The sequence below is a fragment of the Podarcis erhardii genome (assembly GCF_964252035.2).
Source record: "Podarcis erhardii genome assembly, chromosome: 13".
NCBI classification, from domain to species: Eukaryota; Metazoa; Chordata; class Lepidosauria; order Squamata; family Lacertidae; genus Podarcis; species Podarcis erhardii.
In genome coordinates, this window is record NC_138502.1 from 50,350,687 (window position 1) to 50,375,153 (window position 24,467).

The 24,467-nt window shown below is 41.5% G+C and overlaps 1 protein-coding gene across 9 annotated transcripts in view; it reads right to left on the reverse strand.

Annotated features, from left to right (window-relative positions):
• COBL (cordon-bleu WH2 repeat protein) overlaps nt 1-24,467 on the reverse strand; it is a 105,451-nt gene that overhangs the window by 9,442 nt on the left and 71,542 nt on the right. For 7 of the 9 annotated variants that reach the window (XM_081836246.1, XM_081836243.1, XM_081836247.1 and 4 more), the window contains 3 exons: nt 23,178-23,348; nt 3,488-3,794; nt 759-856 (listed from right to left, as the gene is read on the reverse strand). In XM_081836246.1, coding sequence (XP_081692372.1) covers nt 759-856; nt 3,488-3,794; nt 23,178-23,348 — 576 coding nt within the window. The remainder of the gene's footprint in view (nt 1-758; nt 857-3,487; nt 3,795-23,177; nt 23,349-24,467) is intronic. The other 2 variants (XM_081836244.1, XM_081836251.1) reach the window with 2 other exon arrangements.

Here is a 24,467-nt window from a genome sequence, read left to right on the forward strand (position 1 = left end):
TTTATTAATTATTATTATATTACTATCAAGGGCTATAGGGACACGGGTGGCACTGTGGGTTAAACCACAGAGCCTAGGACTTGCCGATCAGAAGGTCGGCGGTTCGAATCCCCACGAAGGGGTGAGCTCCCGTTGCTCGGTCCCTGCTCCTGCCAACCTAGGAGTTCAAAAGCACGTCAAAGTGCAAGTAGATAAATAGGTACCACTCTGGCCGGAAGGTAAACGGCATTTCCGTGCGCTGTTCTGCTTCGCCAGAAGCGGCTTAGTCATGCTGGCCACATGACCCGGAAGCTGTACGCCGGCTCCCTCGGCCAATAAAGCGAGATGAGCGCCGCAACCCCAGAGTCGGTCATGACTGGACCTAATGGTCAGGGGTCCCTTTACCTTTACCTATCAAGGGCTACTCAACATCCTTTCAATGTAATGACCAAAGTAAATAACAATATTAAGAAATTCATGGGCTTGTTTCAGTTTTTCACTATACCCTCATAATATTTAGTAACAGATTGTTGTCTACTGTGAATAACCTCCAACAACACTGTCCCAAAAAGGTAAGACAAGTTGGCAATGGAAGCTGAACAATCTGATGAGGTATATGCTGCTACTAGATAGAGCCCGAGTTATGAGATCTGTCCCACCTCTATGGAGTTTCCCAGTTTGACTGCTCTCTCATCTGCCTAACTGATGGATTGTCACCATTTGCCTTTTTCCTGCATTCTTTTTGCAATACAGATGTGCAAATTTAAACTTCAACCTACCCATTAGGTCTTTGTCCAATGCAGCCAAGGCCTGAGTAGCTATGAACACATCTGCGTTTTCAAACTTAGCTTCCATCATTTCATCCTCATCCCTGCTACTGACAACAAAAGAAAAGAAAAGGAATGAAAAGGTTGTTCCTTTTTTTCTGTTGACACTGCATAACCAAATTTAATCAATTTAACATCAACTTTTGTGTGTGTGTGTGTGTGTGTGTGTAAACATTGACTGTTTTTTTAACAGCTGGGAAAACCAGATTACATTTGTTTAGATAATGTTTGCACACCTATCTTGCGCTCAATGAAAATTTAACTGCAGCTTCTGTAATGAATTTTTTTGTACTGGAGAGAAAAATAATAGCATAATGTTCAAATTATTTTCCAGAATACAAAGTAGCTACTTGATTAATCACTTTCCAGACATCTCAATAAAATTTAGACATGGCAAACTGTTTCAATTTCTTCTGAAATGCAAGGACTTAACCTGTAAGGTATCTGAATCTGGCTGTAATCCTGGGAGTAAACCCCACTAAGTATTTACAGTATTTACTTCTGAGTAGGCATGGTTAGGATTGTGCTGTCAATCTCAAAGACCCGAAAGTGTCTCATTAAAATGTGCAAGAGAGAATGCTTTCCTGCATTTTGAAATGCTTAAATTCTGTAAATATTTTTTTCTGCCTGACCAAGTTCGCTTGTCACTGGCTCAAACCCAGATTAACATAATCCATCCCCAAATCAAACTGTGCACATATTAGGGAGGAGACACATCATGCTCCTTCTGAGGTAGTTTGTCCAGCTTTGGCCTCACCCTGCACTCTGCTGTCAGCATGCAGCAGCGGCCAAACACCCTGGGAAACGGCTCTGACTGGTCGGCTAAACCACACAGATGTTGCTAGACTATAACTCTCCATCTTGCATGACGTGTGACAGGGCATGATGGGAACTGTTGTCACACAACACCTGCAGTGCACCACACTGGCTACCGCTGGTTTAGCCTGGGTCTTATACAGACAAGCACAATTCTGAAGAGGAAACTGTTCCAGCAATTTTGTGTTTTGGGTTATAAAATGAGTTATTAAAAAGAGGGTCAAAAGCTCAGCCCATGAAACTGACAGTCAGGGAGAAAATGAAGCCTAAAGGGGAGGAAAAGAGAAACCAAATAAATTAAGGGGAAGAGAAACAAAAACAAACAGAACTCTACTGTCTTCTTGTTGCCCAAGATGTTGGCAGCAGGGTAGAAATAAGGTGCATGAGACTCTGAGCTGAGCAGTTAATGTGCATAACAACCAGCTATTGTGCACATTCACCAGGCCTCAATGAAGAGGGAATTGTGCACATTTCCTAGTCAATATACACAATTTCAATGGGAAATGTACATATCTCAGCTGAATTTTGTACAGTGGGAAGGGAGGTAGCAGCCTTTAATGTGAGTGACTCCAAACTTAGAGTGACACATTTCCTTTTTTGCAGTACTGTGCAAATCTGGAATAGTGGGAAAATACATTTCAATTTTTTAAAAAACGAAAAGGTGTGTGTCAGGACGGGTAAATGAATACCTGCAGTTTTAGGCAAATCTACTGGGAAAACTTGCACTTATAAGAAACTTAAGTCTCTGGAACTTGTGGTGGGTGGGGAAATACTAACGGAAGGGGATGAGAACAAACTGTGTGGCTACATCAGGCACCACCCACTAGTGTGGAAGGGAAACACAGAGATAGATTTTGAAGGCATAAAATTTAAACTGTTCATGGATGGATGGATGAAGGCAGACAAACGGGCAAACCGAAATAATGACGTACATACACATGACCCAGCCTAAATGAAACACAACTCCAACAAGCCATGTGACACCAAAATGCTATGTTTTGCGCAAGCATATTTAGCAATACACAGCACACTTAAAAACAAACCCATAACTTTCCTCCAGAGCCTTTCCCTTCTCCTCTAGACCTTTTTGTTTCTGATAGGCCTACTCTGGCTTACATTCAAGTAAAACACAAGGTCTTTTCCTGATAGTGTTCCACAGGTCAGATAACTATTACCAGTGGCTTTTTTCACACACTCTTTTTAATATAGGAAACAACACGATAAACTTAAGACCTTTCCCCTCTAAAATAGAAGGTGCTGAAATCACACCACTTGGAAATTTCTTGAAGTAACAGATAGATTAGCAGAGGTTCACACAACAGGAACAGCAAAGACCCCAAAGCACAAAATTATTGACCTTTGCATTTGTTAAACCAAGGCCACTATGTCCTGTTGCTCCACTGCAGTCAGCCATATGCAAAAGCATGGGTTAAAATAGCACTTTGACAAATCAACATCGTAGGAGCAAGGTCTTTATGAGAGAAATTATGTGCAAAAGGCAACAGTAAAACTACAAAAAGCTACTCTTAAGCCAAATGAAAGTCCTATTGGCAATTTATGGGTAGATGCTATAATACATAACAGGTGGTACAAAAAGAATGAATCTGAAATACTTGAAATAAGCTCATTAATAGAATGTAAAAGAAAACAGTGATGAAAGCTTATGCAAAGCAGTTGTTAAAAGCGATCTGCATTGCCACCTCAACAAGTGACCAAAAGCAAGTTCCCATCAACCTAAGTCACATTTTCACTTATGCAATCCTGGTTTCCTCTACAAGATCACTGAGATCATTCAGATTCAGCAGAAAAAGAAAAAGCCACATAAATACTAACATTATCTAAATTGCCTCACCGATGAGACCTACCTTTGGGAAACAATTCCAGACTCATCACTACTGGAGAATGCATTCCTTACAGAGCACGTCTGTTCAACATACATGGAATCCATCTCGGTCAAGGTCTCCTGGACCCCGATGGACTTGTCTCTTGACCTCACGCTGTCATTCTGAGACTCCAATGAGACAACATCAGAGGGGGAACTCATAACACCTGAATCTTCTGTGGTGTCCTCTGAGGTAAAGCAGCTGCTAACAGAGATCGTGTCCTCTGTTTCTGACAGTTCCAGAGCTACATCTTCCATGCTAGAAATATCACGCGAAAGGTGTAAATTGCCTAGACGAAACATGGCAAAAACAGTTAAATACCATTTGTCACTTTTTTGAAATAAATAACACATTCAAAAATCCCCTCCTCCTCTGTTTATCAGAATGCACCACAATGTGGCTTCTTTTCTTTTCTTTTCGTGTGGGCAGTGAATAGAATAGTAAATTCTCTATGGTGAAATGTCAGATTTCCATGTACTTAAAATAATGCTCTGCACCTGTCTCTTACATAAAAAATTAGTGAATTTGAATAAAAATGGTGGAATTCTGTTGGACTGACCAGGAATAAATGAAATACTTCAGAAATAATATATACAGTGAAACAATAGTGGTTATGCATTTAATATAGATAATTGTTATAGTTTAATAAAAAATGCCCAACAAGAGCAAAAAAAGAGGATAAACTGGGGTGCAGCTGCTCTATATGTCAAGAGACCCCAATTTAGGAAATTAATATGAACAATACCTTTGATAGAATCACAGTGGGCAGAAGACCAGACACCTTCAAAATAATTTTGTACTGGAATATTCCCGTGCCCCTTTGACCAAAATATGGAGGGGGATCTCAAGATGGAGAAAGAACTGAGGGACACAGCTAAAGGTCGAAAATATTGTAATAATGAGTGATCAACAAACTCTCACACTGACTGGGTAAATGTATAGTCAGGATATGACAAAGAGGGCCATATTTCTAGATTTGACAAATGCACGTTTGGCTGACAAAAAGGGGAGTCAACCTTTGACTTAATCCTGAGTGGTGCTCAGAACTTAAGATAAGATATAAACTGTCAGACTACTTGGGAACGTGATGTTCTTATCTTCAAAAATATATATGAGTGAAAAGCTGTCCAGAAGTCAATATGGTAACATTTAAATTGAAAAAAGAATTTAAAAAAGCAAATGAAAAAGAATGAGGAAACTATTAGACACAACATTTTTTATTCAAATAGCAGGAAACCAGACTGTAAAATGATTATGTGGTGAATTACGGTAATTCTTTGAATCGGCCTTCACTGCTGAAGATGTTTGATGGATATTCATACCTCAACTAGTAATTTTGCAATGAGCACCTGACAAACTTCATCAAACAAGAGGTGATGTTCTAGAGCTAAACTGGTGAAACACAAATGAACATGTCACTGGGTCTTCATGGCAAACATCTCAAGAGTTCTTAAAGAGATCAACTCTCTGAATTTGAGCTTGAATTCTGTTAAGGGTGGGTGGTTCCCATGTCCATGAGATTAGTCAACTGCATGTACTGGACAGAATGGCACTCCCTCTGAAGAAGACTCCTTGACCCATCCCTGTCACTAGATGCCTAAGGGACCTCTGTGGCCAGGAGTGCGTTTTCCTAGCTAGATGGTGCGCCAGCTCCGTTCACTAATCCAATCGGTATTTATTGATGTTTCAATATGGTTTTTATGGATATATTGGTTTATTTTGCTTAATAGGTTCTTTTCTGCCTTGTTATTTCCTTTATGAAAGGGTGGTTTAATAAAATTGTAAATAAAGTTTAAAAAACCCCAAATGTTTAACCATTTGAGTGATCCTCCCATTGAAATCCGCACCAATTATAAGTGTTCAGTTTTGAACAGACTTTGTCAATAAGCAGCAATCCGAATCACACTTACCTAGAAGTAAATGGGACACAGAACACAGAGGGACTTACTTTTGAATAAACATGCACAGGATGGTTCAAGGATGCTTTACAGGGCAATCCTAAATCTACTCAGAAGTAATTGGCATTGAATTCAAAGGGACTTATTCCCAGTTAATTGGGGCTAGGATTGCAGTCTTAATTTCTTTTATTTTAAGATGAATTTGGACATACAGGATCAGATGCAAAACTTTTTAGCTTTCGTTTAAAACAATATAAAAACTGAAAAAATTTGCAAAGAACATCACAACCACCAGTTCTGAAAGCGTAAATCTATTGAAGTGTACATTTCAGCATTTTGTACATTTACTGAAATGAATCAAGTTTTTAACGGAACAATAGGTTTTCAGCAGTGAAGGCACTGTTGTATTTAAGCTACGTGTGCCTGTTAACTTAGATAAAGATCATTACAAGTTTCTACAGAACCTCAGCAAGGTAGGTTATAATCTACTTGTTGCAAAGAAACAAGTAGATTATAAAGGAAAATGGGTTGGGTATTTTTTAAGAAAACATTTATTTTGGAGGGAGGTGACAGGGAGTAATGACTATTGAAATAAAAAATCTCACAGTGAACATGTTTTTCAAATTGAGGTTTTTTCCTGTTTTGGAATACTCAAAATGATTCATGTGTTTAGGGCATGCATTTGTTACATATCCAAAGTTTAAACTCTGAGTAAAATGTTTGGAGATACCTGCATCTTTGTCAGTGAAATATTAAATAAAATTAAAGGACAAGTCTCCTTGATTGAAATCATGCAGTACCCATTAAGCACACAACTCAATTTCTGGCAGCACAATCAGTAAAACCTAAAAGGTTACGAATCACAATTAAAGCTCTGCAAATTCCAAAATTAATGACTGTGGGTGCTGCTAAAGGTTCCCGGCACTGCCTAGAATTTGGGAGGTAATGAGAAATCACCCAATTTCCAGCACTACTATTGTGTGCCCCCACCAAATTAAAATCAAGTTACATGTGATTTGTTTATTTATTTATGACATGTGAGTACCGACCCATAACATAAAGTTATCTGGGTGATTTACAATAAATAAGTAAAACACTATTTAAACAAAAAGTAAAATATAGTATTATCAAATCAAATGCAACACATACAAATAATAAAGAAAAAGATTCAGAACAGCACCTATACAAACACAGATAAAAGGCAGAAAATACATAACCACCCATATTACAAGTAGAAAACATGATCAGGAAAAAAAACCCACGCTAAAATTATAAACAAAACTTTCTACCCATTAAAAAAAATAAAATGCACAAAGGCCAGAAGAGATACAATAGCAGAGCAGGAAAGTACACAAAGTAGACAGTCGTTTTTTTAATAAATGCACAATGCATTACACGCTGATGTTCATTGGTGGGTATATAAAACCTAATGGCTCTCTCTGTTTCCATTAAAATGTCAGAGCAAAGGATGATTTGCAGTGCTATTATCTATGCAGCCTCTTGAAGGAGCAACCTAAAAAGGGGCTAGGCCAGCTCTGGGACAGCTTCCCAGAATGGCAGTGTTGCTCTTTATAATCTAACAAATTTATAAAAAAATATGACAGCTGCAACTATGAACTTACATTTATTATCTTCGCTTTCAGATATACTTAGTAACTGTATTGACTCCCCTCTTGTTGAAATCACGGCGGAAGCTGTATCAAGAAATGGTAGCGTTGGAAGTGTGCATAACTTAAAGGTCCGTAAGGATGAATTTACATTGCAATGAAAAACCTTTTACCCCAATTCCTTATTGCAGCCACTTCCCCTCTTACAGTGGTGGGCAGTTTGGCAAGCGTCCCACAAATTCAAGTGTGAGATAGTGCCATTCTAGTGCATGACATCTTAGGCATTAACCACAGTTAATGCGTCTGAAGGAGCGTCTCCACCCCCATCATTCAGTTCGGACACGGAGGTCCAGATCCAAGGGCCTTCTGGCGGCTCCCTCACTGCAAGAAGCGAGATTACAGGGAACCAGGCAGAGGGCCTTCTTGGTAGTGGCGCCCGCCCTGTGGAACGCCCTCCCATCAGATGTCAAGGAAATAAACAATCTGACTTTTAGAAGACATCTGAAGGCAACCCTGTATAAAGGGTAAAGGGACCCCTGACCATTAGGTCCAGTCGTGACCGACTCTGGGGTTGCGGCGCTCATCTCGCTTTATTCCGGGTCATGTGGCTAGCATGACTAAGCCGCTTCTGGCAAAGCAGAGCAGCGCACGGAAACGCCGTTTACCTTCCCGCCGGAGCGGTACCTATTTATCTGCTTGCACTTTGATATGCTTTCGAACTGCTAGGTGGGCAGGAGCTGGGACCGAGCAACGGGAGCTCACCCCATCACGGGGATTTGTTTTTTTAAAAATAATATTTATTAACACCTTTTTTTTAATACAATACACAAAAATAAACAATATAGCATATATCTCAACATAGTTTCACAGCTTCTTTGGACTCCCTCACACCTCCCGCTCCTACCTTCATCACAATAAAATTTTTCCAGCAATTTATCACCTTGTTTCCATTCTTGTTCTCTATCTTTCCCATGTTGTTTCGCTAATTTCAGATACCCTATGTTCAAATCCTAAAAATTTCAATATGATCTGGTAATTATCCAAAAATTTATATTTTCCTAAGTCTTACTTATCTTCATAACTCCATCTAATTTAATGGTGCCAAATTATTTATGATCTAGCATCCTTCTTAACATTCAACCAAATTACAATGTTTTTGTAAATAAGTCTTGAATTTCTTCCAGTCTTCTTCCACCCTCTCCTCTCCCAGGTCTCGGATTCTGCCGGTCATCTCGGCCAGTTCCATATAGTCTATCAGTTGCGTCTGCCATTCTTCCAGTGTGGGTAAATCTTGGGTTTTCCAGTGCTTAGCAACGAGTATCCTTGCTGCTGTTGTTGCATACAGAAAAAAAGTTCGGTCCTTCTTTACCACCCTCTGACCGACAATACCCATCACGGGGATTTGAACCGCCAACCTTCTGATCAGCAAGCCCTAGGCTCTGTGGTTTAACCCACAGCGCCACCCGCATCCTTAATGTTTGATCACCCTATATAGGGAAGTCCTTAATGTTTGATCTTTTATTGTGTTTTTAATGCTCTGTTGGGAGCTGCCCAGAGTGGCTGGGGAAACCCAACCAGATGGGCAGGGTATAAATAATAAATAATAAATTGTTGCTGCTGCTGAGAGCCTGTCATTCAAACAACAACAACAGAAATCCAACAAATTAGCAATTGTGTCACTGACCGGAAATTAAGATAGAAACCTTAGCTAATGGGGTGTGTGCCCAGTTCCAGCTGAAGTGAGGGGACCATTCCTTCTCACCTGCCTAGGGAGCCTGAGTAGGGATGATTTAATCTACTCTATTTATGGTACTTCTGGCCAGGAGGGCTTAAGTGCCCTCAGGCCAGGCAGCTCATGTAAAGGTTATTGTAGGAAGAATCCTAGAAGACCTCTCCCTGCCTTGCAGGCCTTTTCCCACCTGGCCTGGGATGGCGAGGCCTGGACTGACTCCAGCTACAAAAATTGAGGCTGAAGATACTCTTGTTTAGCGGGGTTTGTTGCTGTTATTGTTTTTTTTTGTTATCTTTATTTTTAGATGTTATGATTTATGTGGAACTTGTGCAATTTGGTTGTGTGCTTTTTATGTGCTTTATTGTTTTTGATTACTTTTGTTATATTTGTAATTAAAGTTAATCTTTTCATGTAGTAAACTGCCTTAAGCATGGTTTTTTAACCGTGGAAAGGCAGCATGCAAATAGGATGGTGGTTTTATTTGCTTGCAAACAAATTGGGCCTGTTTGGGGTTTTTGCCTTCATCGTAGCAACTGACACAACTTCTGATGTATAAGGCAATGGGTTGTATCTTCAATCTATTCCTGGGACGTGGGCGAGAGTTGGTGCCCCACCTCAGCCCACCCTTGAGCTGATGCGATATGTCAGGGTACCCCTCCAAACGCGTCTGGGTGAAAGATTCTGTCCTGAAGCCGAAAAGTGGAGCAGGTGAGCCTACAACTTTCAATGGAGGCCTGGTGGAGGGGCAGCTTAGCTGACCTGCATCTTGAAATGACCCTTAACCCAGGCATGACTCTGTTCAAACATCAGCCTTCAGTCAGGAGGCTGATTTAGGATACAAGCCCACTGTCTAAGCCAGCCTTTCTCAATCTGTGGGTCCCCAGATGTTGTTGAACTACAACTCCCATCACCCCTAGCTAGCAAGGCCAGAGCTCAGGGATGATGGGAGTTGTAGTCCAACAACACCTGGGGACCCACAGGTTGAGAACCGCTGAAAGCCAAAGCCTACCTACATCTGTGACAAATAAAGTTGTGGCCATTTTCAATTCTATAACATTGTTGTGTCATTTTCCTCCCTCCTGTTTACTGCCCCCCCTTCCCGTCCAAGGGGTACTGGTTCCTGAAGAATGGCCTGATGCGACTGATGAGAAGCAAATACTGAATGAGCCATAAAGACTCCAGACACAGGCAACTTTCTCAAACAGAGAACTGTAATGATGAATATCATGACATTTTCTGTATGTGGCTGTGTAAGATTCCTGTATGTGGCTCTTTATGGCACTTGATATTTAGAAGAATGAATATATTATCATATCTCATTTTTATTATACTTATAGTCAAGCAACATAATATATCAGCACAGTTTAATTCATTTGTGTGTTGCTCACTGAAAACAGATTAGATAATTTGGTCCACTTTGCAGTGATATCTGTGTTAGGCCTTAGCCTAGCAGGTTTTCAAGAGGGGGGGCTGTTAACCCATAGAACCAGGTAGTTTAAAACACACATTAGAGCAGCCATGATGGTTCAAAATGGATGACCCTGTGCCATCTCTGTACAAGCTATTTGGAACTTTGTTCTAGGTTCCCGTCTGCTTGCAAAACCCTGAGATCCTGAAGTATAAGAGCAGTAGAAAAACAACTATGAATCCAAACAAAAATGAAAGCATGATATTTTGGAAAGGCGGTGCAGGAGTGGGTCCAAGTGCCCTGTGTGGAGGACTGCTGATGAAACCAGGCTCCCATTTTCTCTCTTTCCCCCTCCCAGGCAGATTACGGTAATTCATGGTCTACTTCTAGGGTTGCTACCTAAACCTTAAAATACGGAATCGTGTACTGACTTAATACGGGGCGCAGTTCGTCCCATATTTGAAGTCATCATCAAAACTGTGTGGGCTGAGTGTGGGTCTGGTTGGGGTTGGGGGAGAGCGAGAGTTTGCATGGGCAGAGGGTGGGAGAGTGAGAGCAAAAGCGGCCGAAGAGCAAGATTGGAAGAAAAAGAAATCACTGATTGCAGTGTCGAGAGCACAGCAGAGCAGCTAAAACGTGCCACACTGAGGCACCTGCCCCCCAAACCTCTTCCTTGTGTGGCAATAGGTGGTGGTGAGCTGGCTCAAATTCTCACTCTTCAATTGCTTTGCATGTTGAATGTAGAATAACTACAATTATTTCCCTTCCAGCCTTGCCTGGCTGCTCCTTGCCATTCACCGGTGGCTCAAAGCATGTGGCACGCCTCCCCCCCCCCTTTTCCTTTCCTGCACTTACGTGCCATGCAGCCTTTTCCTGGCCTTGCTGAAACTGTGGGAAAGGTGACTGCAAGCTAACTAGCCCAGGGCAGCAACATTGGAAGGCATTCTGCGGCCTGCTTCTCTTTACTTCTCTTTGTATTGATGAAATTTATTTGTGTTTATGAAATCTATTTATGAAAATGAGATTTATGCAGCTCTTAAAACAGGGTAGAGACTACGGCTCACGAGGGATAATGCTATTTGCTCAAAGGAATCTGCAGTCCTGTTCAAGGCTCAGGGCTTAGCCACACTTATTGATTGATTGAATTTATATACCGTGCTATACCTGGAGGTTTTACCCAGCTCTTTACAGGCAGGTGTCTGCACGTTAATGCTCTGAGTGTGGGGGTATGGTTGTTGTTTTCTGCCCTGAGCTTTCCCCATGAAAACACACTCTTTAATTTTTTAAAAAATAATAATAATCAAAATCAATGAATAATAAAAATGTGTTTGTGGGAGGGGGGTTACTGGTTTGTTTATTATGATGGTGATTATGTATTTTGTGTTCTCATTTTGTATTTTTATGTTGTGATCTGCCCTCCGATCTTTGGATGGAGGGCAGTATACAAAATTTTATCATCATCACCATCATCATAATTTGAAGCTGAATCAGAGCAAATGTCAATTCGGGTTTTCTGCAGATGAACGTTTGCTCCTATTGAGCTTTCAAGAGCAGGTTTTCACAGGGAAAGCTCCAGAGCAAAAAGAAGGGCGCTTAGACACAAAGATATAAGCCATGGACCATGCTTGGAAAGAACAGGTGGAAGGAAAGTGTGTCTAAGCCCTCGGTTTGTTTGTTGTTGCAGCAACACTCAAATCTGTCTTTCCATCCAGGTGCTACCTGGAGCTATCCTGGGTGTTACTTATCTTGCTTCTTTGCCTCTTGGGCTCTGACCTCTGCTTTTTCAACTTCTGTTATCTTGGTTACTATCTGCTTTGCCTGACCTTGCCTGGGGGACCTGACCTTTCCTTAACCAACTTTGCTTCCTGAACATTCCAGATGCTAATAGAATATGATGCAGACTCTTTGCCTAGCACAAGACTCCATTTGCACTAGAACCCCTTGCTGGGGCAGAATAGCAAGTGACTATACATGTACACTGGGACACGGTTGGCGCTGTGGGTTAAACCACAGAGCCTAGGACTTGCCGATCAGAAGGTCGGCGGTTCGAATCCCCGCGACAGGGTGAGCTCCTGTTGCCTGGTCCCAGCTCCTGCCAACCTGGCAGTTCAAAAGCACGTCAAAGTGCAAGTAGATAAATAGGTACCCCTCTGGCGGGAAGGTAAACGGCGTTTCCGTGCGCTGCTCTGGTTCGCCAAAAGCGGCTTAGTCATGCTGGCCACATGACCCGGAAGCTGTACGCCGGCTCCCTCGGCCAGTAAAGCGAGATGAGCGCTGCAACCCCAGAGTCGGCCACGACTGGACCTAATGGTCAGGGGTCCCTTTACCTTTATACATGTACACTAAAAGTAAGTTGCATTCATTCCCCACCCAGAAGTGTAACTTATAGAAACTCTGTGGAGGTTGAACTTAGCTTTTTCTCAGTGGCAAAAGGGGTACTTGAATTTCATCCTTCTGTAACTGCTCTTTTCTCATTAAGCAAATGACCACCAGTGCATCTTTGAATGAGCTAGGTAATGCTGCTCTGAGGATGGTTTGGTTTAGTGCAGTGATGGGGAATATCTGCCCTGTGGGTGTAATGAGGCTTGGCAGGGATTCTAATTTGGCCCACAATTCTGTTTTCACCAAACTATGCCCACCTGCCCCACACCTGATGCCGGTGTGCAGTAGGTAAAGGTGCTGTTGCAAAAGATTATTCAGGAGTTTGAAGTGTGCTCCAGATTGTTCCTTGGCAAGTAGTGCAGCTTGGTGCTGAAAGAAAGTCCCTTTGAAGTTGGTATCATAAATGACAATAGGTGACTGGAAGGTGGGCTGACCTACCCACCTGTCCATATGGCTTGCAGGTGAGGTCACAAGTTGTATCCAGTTTCTTTAAATATGAATTGACTTCACTTCCTTCTCTAAATATGAATTGACACCGACTCTGACCAACAGACAGGTGTTTTTCATAACCCTGCCACCAGTGAATGACAGAATCTTTGACCTCCTAAAGACAAGAGCCCACACACCTAGGAATAAGCCCCATTTAAAGCCACATCTGTGTGAATAAGGGACTCAATATGTGTGTTATCTCAACCAGGTGACATGGGAATCATCCCTCAGTCTGGTCCTGGGAAGCATAGCCCCAAGAAAGTGAACGGAGGGATCATGCACACTTCCGTTTGCCCTGATGACTTCCCCCAGGAAAACCTGTGCTTCTGCACTGAACTGGAACAAACAGCAGCCAGATTTTCCATGGATTGCCATTTGTTCCAATTTAGTGCGAAAGAGTGGATTTTCCAAAGGAAACTGGCAGGAGAAAGGCAAAACAGCTCGGACCCATGCCTAGAAGGAGATGAGGAACTGTATCACCTTTAGAAGACATCTGAAGGCAGTCCTGCATTGGGAAGCTTTTTGATGTGTAATGTTTTAAGTTGGAACCCAGACAGATGTGGCATCCCAGACAGATGGGCAGGGTACAAATAAATTATTATTATTAGCATTAGCAGGGGACAAGTGGAAAACCACTCGGGCCTGTGCTGTCTAAGCACAGGGCAAGCAAAAGTGTGGACGAACCCCAAGTTGTGTTTCAATACCAGAGTTCAGTTTAACCATATATCTCAGAAAACGTTTAGACTTCCTTTGAAGAACAATTATTCTTAACAATAAACTTAAAAGGTTAAAGCTACTGGAAAAATGCTGGGGAGGTAATGTATAATAGTGTACACATAGCATTGATTTCAAGATTTGTTATCCTGTCATAAACGTACGATAACTAAATAGTTCAGTGGGCCACATTTCCAAGCTAAATGTGTACGCTATAAACTTGTTTTAACTTGTTTAGGCATTTCTCACCCATGTGAATGCTTGTGTGTATTTGCACACAGAGAAATGATTCCAAGGTGCAAGTGGTTCTGCAAAAAGGACTAATTATTCAATCCAGCATAATGTATTACATGATTAAAAAAAGTTCCAACACCTACAGCCTTTTCTGTGCATAATACAGCTCTGGCTGTGAACATCATTTCATCTCATAAAACACACGCTTAACCATTAGCTTGAGTAAAAAATACATGCTGATCAACATTCATGATCAATTTTCACTGTTTCCAAAACACCTGCAATTCTGTTATCTAGGAGCTGATTTATTTTTTTTAAAAAAAAACCCACCCCCCACATAAGAATGCAATACTCTTAAAGGGAATATAAAAACAAAATTGTGGAATCAGATTTACCATGACACAAACAGTGGTTTAAAATAATTTGATACATACTAAACAGTATATAGTGTACTTATAGAATCACAACAAAATAGTTAAAGACAGCAATAGTATGAAAAGTAGAGAAAATACGAATGTTTTTAAATGTGCCTTATGTATTCCCATTATGTCTGATAGACCCTTAAGAGTGCATACTTGTCTCATCAGAATAAAATCTTCATTCTCAATGGCCTATTCACTAGAAGCGTGTATGGCATTGCAATCCTTTGCACTCTTACCTGGGAGTAAGTACCATTACTTTTCACAGACATGTATAAAATTGTACCACACGCTGCTTATGGGGAAAGCAACAAAAAGCACCTTGTATTTTAACACCAAGCACACCTGTTTAGGCAGATATTACAGGACCATAGAAGTAAAGAAAATGTTCTGCATATTTAAAAAAGTGTTGTCCTACAAACCAGGGGTGAGACAAATTTGGCACGCTAGGCCTCTCCATTTGGCCCACTGACATGGCGTCAGGTGAGGGCTTGTAGTGGAGCTTGGTTGACAGGGGCTTTGCGGGGGCTTCCAACTGGCACTTCAATGTATCAAATCACATGATGGTGGTGACAGGTGATAGACGGATGGCTGGCTCCACCCACCAGTCAAATTCAGCCTGCAAGCCCAGCCCTGCTAAAGATCTGGCCTGTGAAGCCAAAAAGTCTCCTCTGCTCTATAACTAAAATGGGTGGAAAATGAGGAGTTACACCGAAAATAATGTGTTTTCAACAAAATGTTGCATATATGAAAAAGTTGAACACCTCTATTGTGGGTGAGGTCTGGCTCTCCAGATGGCGTTGGACTCCATCTCCCATCAGCTTCAGACAGTGTGGTCAGGGATGATGGGAGTTGTTGTCTAACAAGATCTGTAGGGCTAAATGGTCCTCATCCCAAATCTAAATAAAACAAAATACTAGATTCAAGAAGCAATACAAATACTGGATTATTTTGAATCAACATATTGAGCAAGTCGCAGAATTTCTTTTCACTATTGAAGAAAATTTATCTCACAAAGGTGAGATATTTCTATTTGTTCAACGAAGAAGGAGGAAAAATCAGAAAGATGCCAATGAAGAAGGAGAAAAAGTCAGAAAGATGCCATTCACACAGCATTTTTTCCTCAGTGTGGGAAAAGGGAACATATAAAGAATGAAGGCAGAAAGGCAACGAGGTTCAGAGGTATGAAGATCATAGGAAGAGCCAAGCTGTGTCAGACGGGCTTGGAACGTGAAGGGAATGATGCACAACAATAAACTGTTGGGGAGGGAAAACAAACAATATAATTAATGACTGAGCCAAATATTTTAGGCTGCAATCTTACCTGAAGTGAGTCCCATTAAGCTCAATGAGGCTTAGTTCTTAGTAGACGTGTATAGGATTAAACATCCAACACATTCCTTTATGACTGCTGCCAGCAGGAGCAAAATTAATGCAGTTTTTGTAAATAAAATTGCAACTGTTCTAATATACAGATGTCCCACTTTGGTATTCTCAGTGGCCACCCTACTCGATAGACCTCTGGTTTTGAAACTAAGATCACGGAACCCTATTTAAGGATGAAATCATCGCCCTCAAACAAGAACTTGCAACTTGAATGGGAGATAGAAATATTAACCTCAGGTCCCTGCAATAGGGAATTATTTCAGCAACTGGGGTGGGTAATGAAATTCATTCCCAAGCTGCGGAGAGATCAGCATTAGCAGCAGTGAGGATGGCTCTTTACTAACTTAAAAAAATTGGCTGCCATCAACAGCAGAGAGACCCTTCCTCATCAGTCCAGCCACTATTTCGTTTTCCCTCAGAATGCATTGCATTCAGCCACAGGGAAGTGAAGGATGTTTTCTATTAAGCACTTAGTTCATGAATGGTGATAGCATTTTTTATTGCTCCCCATATACAAAAAGCTCCCTGCATGTAATAAAACAATGCATTAGAACAGGCTTGGCCAAACTTGGCCCTCCAGCTGTTTTGGGACTACAATTCCTATCATCCCTGACCACTGGTCCTGTTAGCTAGGGATGATGGGAGTTGTAGTCCCAAAACAGCTGGAGGGCCAAGTTTGGCCATGCCTGCATTAGATGGTTGGGAATCTTTGGGGCAGATTACTCCAGTGGAAAGCTATTGAAGGTTGCATTCCCAAAAACAGTCAGGGCCAGACATGCATACGATCATACATGCAATTGCACACAACTCTTCCTTATTCAGTGCCCTGGTTTATCAGCGAATCAGCTTTCAGGGGAGGGTATTTTCATCCCCATTATGATGCTGAATTCGGGATGCTTGCTGGGATGGGGACAGAAATCAGATGATCAGCATCCGTCATCTGGAGACCAGGGACAGCACATTTCTATCTGGTGTGTGGTGGGCCCACCGAGAGTGTGGCTGCGGCAAGGGCGTGGCTGAGGAAGAGGGCCGGATGTGGAGGACTGTCAGGCCACATTATGCCAGCAGCCTAGAAGTTCCCCATCCCTGCATTAGAGTGACATGTTTAGTACGAGTCCATCTGGTGAACCAGAGCAAATCAGCGAGTATGTAAGCCTAAGGTCTACTCCCAATCTCACCCTGATGGCCAAGTACTATATGAACAGGCTTATATTTCAAAACATTTCATGATGGCGTAATATATTGTTATCTACGCATACAAGCACCACACAGAATTCAATGCAATCTTTTGACGACACTCCTATGCGCACTTGTCTTGCAGCAAGTTTCACTGATCTCAATTTGACTTACTGCTGAATAGATTACATTATTGAAATCAGGTAAGTAATTCCCACAAACACAGTGGAAACTTATTCTCCAGTAAATATGTTCTGATGAGGATGTTAACTCATTAAAATTTCTGCAAACCATGCATGTGACAAATCATTCTGCTGACACATGTGACATGTGACAAATCAAGGCTGACACAGAATGAAAGTTCAACCAATCTCAAAATAACGTAATAGAGAAAAGCAGATTAATAAATTAAAGACCAAGACACCCATGGATCAGTAATGTTAGAAATGCACACAAGACATATATTTGTATGCTTAGTGGTCCAAAAGGATAGATCATTTAAGGAGAATAAATAGGTCAAAGCACAAAATGGCAAGCAAGAACACTGCAACGCTATAGGCTCCATTATAACAGAATTCAATAATGATCTATGTTCCACATAGCAGGAGAACAGATATTATTTTCCGTTTCCAAATAAAAAATCTTTGGAAATGTGTAAACTTTGCTTTGGGATTTCCAAAGTAAGACACATGGTTGATGACCGGAAACAAAACTAACACAACAAAATCATATAGAAAAATAAAACTGAGCTTTGCAACACTGATTGAGTAGCAGTGGGTCTTGTCAGGGCAGGGGCCAATCCTGATCTCCTTTTCCTCAAATGCTGCCACCACCCCTAAGCTTGGTCTGAGGGGAAGACTGTTACCCTTACTAGAGACTTCTAGGTGAGCCAAAACTTGCTCTTTACCCCCAGAAATCTGAGGCAGACAGTAGCCTTGGAAATAGGTCCCACTGAGATCAAGAACATTTACTAACCTGAGGCTACAATCCTATACTCACTTGCCTGGGAATAAACCAAGTGGACACACATAGGATTGCACTAATTGTTTTTCTGGAGTGGTATCTGTATCTGTGTCAGAGAAAGAAATGCTACTTAAAAGTATTTATTTATTAAGGTATATACACTGCTTGATTGCAAAACATCTCAAAGCAGTTTACAAAGTAATAAAATGATAAAATCAAGAGAAATTCACAATCATACTTTAAGACATGCAAAAATCAAAATACTAAAACAGATTAAAATTACCTCATCTTTCTAAGCATCTGGGTAGGCTTGTCTAAACAGGTATGTTTTTAACAGACATCAAAAAGAGTACAGTGAAGATGCCTGCTTGACGTCGATAGGCAGGGAGTTCTAAAATTCAGATTCTGCCACTCTAAATGATCAAGTTCTTACCAAGGCAACATAGGTATTATGTGGCACTTTTAACCAATCAAACTGGTCAAGTGGGCATACGTGGAGCAAGGCCATCTCGTAGGTAAACTGGTCCCAAGTTGTTATGGGCTTTCTATACCAATACAGTGGTACCTTGGTTCTCAAACTTAATCCATTCCGGAAGTCCGTTCCAAAACCAAAGCGTTCCAAAACCAAGGCACGCTTTCCCATAGGAAGTAATGCAAAACGGATTAATCCGCTCCAGACTTTTAAAAACAATCTCTAAAACAGCAATTTAGTATGAATTTTACTCTCTAACGAGACCACTGATCCATAAAATGAAAGAAATCATCAATGTACTGTACTATAAAATAAATAAGACAGTATTGTAGATGATGAAAATTAAAATTATTTTTTTTCCTTACTTGCTCTGATGATAGTCATTGTTTCAATCAATCAATCAATCAATCAATCAATCAGCTGAACTGGGTTCCACACAGTCACAAAAACAAATTAACCGAAAAAGCCTCAAAAACAAAAACGCAAAATAAATAGCAAAACCAAGAGCGCCAAATACAGTGGTACCTTGGTTCTCAAACTTAATCCATTCCGGAAGTCCATTTGACTTTCGAAATGTTTGAAAACCAAGGCGCGGCTTCTGATTGGTGCAGGAACTCCGGAAACAATAGCTGTCAGCCGCATTGGACGTTCAGCTTCCGAGAAACGTTTGAAAACTGGAAGACTTACTTCCGGGTTTTTGGTGTTTGGGAACCAAGGCATTTGAGAACCAAGGTACCACTGTAGCAACACCTTGAATTTGGCCTGGTAGGAAATTGGCAACTAGTGCCAATGTGAGCACAGATGTTACATGCTGACAAGGCGTCATTCCTGCCAGCAGTATTAAGGCTGACAAAAGAAGAAAGCACCAACCAAACTACATACAAAGAAGAATATAGTATGGGATTTTCAAGCATAAGAAATGGCGGCACAGATTATGAAGGATATTGCAGCCTTTGCAAGTGAATGGACGGATACTTTATAAGACTAAAGGTACACTCCTACACAGAAATAAGGTCCACTGTGTTTTACTCTTAGGTAAAGACTGAAGACAGAAGACTTTTTTTACAATATCTAAGATGGTATTATTTGTTATTTAGGTTTTGAAGTTTCAAATACATTTTGCATGAAAATATATTTAAGAAAATTCTGCCATCAGTTTTATTCCTATAAAAACATTTTTGAAAGTGATTATTTGGAATGGGAAGTGAGCAGAAGGGAGCGGCACAGCTATTTTGCAACCTACTATGTGATTTGAATAATCAGCAAATAGTTTGCATAATATGTATATCAGGCCATTCCTATCTAAGTTCTAGATACTGAAAGAATTCCAGTGACAAGTTCTTAAGTTAGATATTTAACAACTGTCAATTTATCTATTTAACACAGCTTTGGAAAGCGACAGTTTTTATTATACACACACATACAGAAACGCTGCTGGTGCTTCTGAATCAGAAGTCTACTTGGGACAGTATTTGGTGGGGAAACTTCACAGAAACAATTCTAGCATAATGAGTCTTCTATTCTGACACTTTATTAACATCTGTGGATCAATTCTGTAAGACACACTTTATGGAAGACATCTCCCCCACCCCCCAAATCAAAGTCCTTTCTACCTCAAATAGCCCTTTGACATAGACCTAATTCTCACCTTTAAGAGCTCAGGTGAAAGCTCATAGGGCAGCCTTTTCCCCATGTGGTACCCTGCAGATGTTTGGGGCTACAGCTTCTATCAGCATTAGCCAAGATTGCCAACAGTCAGGGATTATGGGAGCTGGGTCCCAAAATATACGGAAGACATCAGGCTGGGGAAGGCTTAAATAGATGCATTTGCAAAGTACTTAAAAAGCAACAACTGAATTCAGTTTTTTGTGAATCACACAATGGAACTCTGCTAATGACCGCTCCCCACATTAAACGGGGGGGGGGGCCTTTGCGTGGTCGCGCACAGCCCCCTGGACCCTATGCGGCCCCATTAGCACAGGCTTGGCTTTGCCTTCCCCAGGTGGGATACCTGGAGGTCTCCGCCTACCTCAGCCAGTTGCCCAATCCCCCCTGGGGAGGCGTTGCCAAGGTGACCAGGCCAGGTAGGGGGAGGGGCTACTTGCTCACACAATAGGGGGAGGATCTTACCTGGGAATCGTCAGTTGGCTCCAGAGCTTCTCCCACCCTGCCCACCCTCAGTTAAGCCTTCTTTTGCAGGTTAACCTTTTCTCCACAGGTACGCAGGTGCTGCTACGTCAGGGTCGCTGTTGAAGGGCCAGAAAGGAATTTTCCTGCATTGGCAGGTTTTGCCTTTCCCGTAGCAAAACGTCACAACTTTGGCGGTAGCAGGCCTTGGGTGGAATCCTTTAGTCTATCTTCCATGAATGGGGGGGGGTGTAGCGGTGACCCATGCCCCCCTCCTCTTTGCGGTGGTGATACCAGGGTTCCCCATTAAAGGAGGTTTTGAGGGGAGGCTTTGACAAACGCCAAGAGGTTGTCACTGCTCTCCCCTCCAATGGTGGCAAAACAGGGGTGGGCTTTCTCTGCTTAGGACAACATATGTTCTCCAGAGCCAGCCCATCCCCCCCCCCCGATAACCCTGATGTTCCCCAGATCCCTGGCGGAGGACTGGGAGGGATAAACACCCAATGCCTCAGCCAAGGTCTACCCACATCCGAAATATAATAAAGTTTAATCCCATAGCACGTTGTCTTGAGTCATGGGGAATTTGGGAATTTGAGTCATGGGGAATTTGGGGGACTCCGCCTGTCCATGCAATGGCGACGTTTATATTTTGTATTTTCACGATGTATGAAATGTAAAAGTGCAGAAAGGGGATTGGGTGGCAGCCGACAGGAAGCGGCTGGTTTGATGGCTTTGCTACATCACAGGAAGACAACCCTCAAGCCACTTGGCACTGGGACAGAGGTCTGGGCTAAGAGACTGAACTGGAATGGGAATTCTTTCTCTTCACTGGACAATAACCTAAGAACCTATCCTGGGCATCAGCCTTCCCACATATGGTTGTTTCCCTCAATTATCCCTAAACGATTTCTTTACATGGACAAAGAGATATTTGCCAGAAGGCTTAGAAAGAAATTTTACCTGGGACCATGACTGGCAGCTAGGAATACCAATTTGCTTTTCTTTTTCGTCTGTCTGAACTGAGCATTGCTGTTTTGCAATAGGAGGTTAGTTCCTTCCCAAATTTCAGGATGGAGTGTGGTCTGAATGTAATATTGTCACCATGCCATACATGTCCTGATATACTGTTTTATTGTGTTTATGTTTTGAAAGTAAAATATTGTAAAGAAAAACTGCATCACAAAATTCATATACATGCACATTCTGGATGGCTGTGTTTTGAATCTTGTTTTTTTTCTGGAAAGTGAGGCTATGATAAACTTGGCTTTAAATGCAAACTGAATTGAATTTGTCCCCTATCCCTAACCTTAGCAAACACTAGCTTTTCGTTGAACATTGTTGGCTGCCCACTCTCCACCTTAGAGCAGATTTATGCCACAAGGTGCCATAGGAAGGCACTGGACATAGTAAAAGATCCATCGCATCCTGGTCACTGTCTCTTCGAGCTCCTGCCGTCGGGACGGAGATACAGGACGATGAAGACAAGAATGAGCCGTCTCAAGAACAGCTTCTGCTCCAGAGCGATCTCGGCCCTGAATGGGAAACCTGGACTTTGAAAGTCATCTAATCTCCCTTGCTGTATTATACTGTATTGTTTTAATTAGTGTTTTTATAGTTCTGATTTTGTGTGGAGTGCCCTACCTGGGTGGATGGAGCAGCCAAGTAATTTTTGTTGTCCCCGAGAGGGGGCAATGACAATAAAGATATTAATGGGTCCATTAGGCCACTGACTCTGGAACTTGGGTGTTAGGCTGGAGGTAGTTTCTTCAAACTCCCCATCCCCCTTACGTGGCTTTGGATGGAAGGGCTCAGGTCCCAGTTTTGTTACTGTGACAGAAATGTGGTCCCCACCAGTGCTGTCAAAAGTCAGCCTTCCTTCTTGCCCTGTCAGCAGACGGGTAGTCAGTAATATGGGGGGGGGGGGGGCTGTCCATGCAGTCCCAAATTGTCTGTAATAAAAAGGCAGGCTGCTTTAACCCAGACAATGGTTAGTTTTCATTATCTTTTCCCCTCCAATCTTGCTCCATCCCTGACTGCAGATGCAAATACAAATACACTTATAAAACTTCTATTAAAAAACAGACAAAATTAACTGAAAAACTGTGGATTTTGTTCTTCATTATTAATTTTTAAGCATTTAAAAATGCTGTCTCCCATCCCCCCCAACACAGTTTTATACCTATAAGTCAGGTGCTTTTGAAAAAGGCAGAGCTGTAGATTGTAAATACTAGACAGATACGAGAATAAATGTGCGCTATTTAATATTATAATTCAAAAAAGTATTTTTGTGGAAAATGGGCTACAACGTTCGTTGAAAGCGAGGAAAAAACAACAAAGCTATGTTGAAATGAGAGGAAACAACAAGAAAACCCTAAATAAATAAATAAAAACTTTATAAAAAAGAAACAAAAAACAAATAATGAATCTCATTTTAGTATCCAAACGCATGAAGTAAGATCATGATTGTTATCAGTAAAGAGTTGACATTCTTGAAACAAATATATTAGTCAAATTAATATAATGCATTGTGCATTTTTTAAAAAGGAGACAGAGTGGAGAGGAAAACACATGTATGACTGGAAAGAGAACAGAGGAAAGTCTGGAAAAAGACCCACCCCACCACACGGAAGTAAAGAAAAGGAAATATGCAATTATTCAAACATACGTTTAGGTACCAGCTTGGGTGGGTCTGTAACATCGGCTTCACTGTACAATACGCTTGGATCCATAGTATCTCTGTCAGGAGGAGGGTATGGTGGGGGTGGGGGGATCACTAACTGGGGTGGGCCACGTGGGTTGCCTCTAGGAGGCTTTTGTGGCACATGTCGTCCATTACCTACAGGGGAATCAATTGGAATTTACTAGTTACTTTGATCATCAAGTCAAATATCTATTGCTTAGTTTTGCTCTGACTGCGTGTGAAAACCACTTTTTCCAAGCTGCCACCCACCGATTAGCATCTGGGAAGCTGGCTATGCCAAAGTGTATAGGTGTCGACTAATAAATATTGTCTGTTTTAAGTAGTGGGCATCTAGGAAAATCAATCAAACACCGTTTTTCATAATTGTGAAAAAGCCTGCTGGATGGTATAATTTGCAAGTATGGTATGGTGTAGGCATGCTTTGGAGTATTTGTTTTATGATAAACAAAAACTTCAAAGCATGTGCTCACAAAACTACAAGGTACTGCCTTGCAATATATTTTTCCTTACTTCAAGCCCTATTTGTGGTCTTGCGTTGTCTGATAAGGTCAGATGACCCATCATTCTTCCCTTGTATCATGTTTTATTCTCTTTCATCCACCTCTCCTACTTAGAGTAGATCCATTCAAAAATGCCTGATGTAAAGTTGATTTATTTTAATGGGTCTACTCTACTATTTAACTGGATATCACCCAAACACCCATTAATATAAATGCTGTTAAAGTCTGCATACATTCTTAGAAGTTATAATGGAGGCACTGGGACTTATTTCTCTCCAGACATTGCAGAACTACAACTCTCATAACCCTGACCATGTTGACTAAGGCTGATAAGAACTTGAGTCCAGAAACTTCTGGAATGTCACAAGTTCCCCATCCCTGCTGTAGTGGTTTAAACTTACGTAAAACATTTCTGCCAACACACACTAAGTGGGGAATAAGTCAACAAGTCATCACTTGTACTGCTGTGGACATGTTCTTTGTTAGACGTCTACCTTCCTCCAAGGATGGTGGGGTGGCAAATCCCCCACATACTTTTTCTTGCAAATTAGCTGAGACCAACAGGCCCAACAACACTAGTGAGCTCCATGGCTGAGAGGAGGTACTGGAATCAAGATCTCCTCAGGCTAAGCCTGACACTTTGCTCACTAAACCACATGACTAATTCTCTTTCATCCAACATGTTCTGTGCAGTGGCATGCAATTATCAGGGTATAATTCAAAACTTTCATTGTCACCAGTAAATATACAGAGG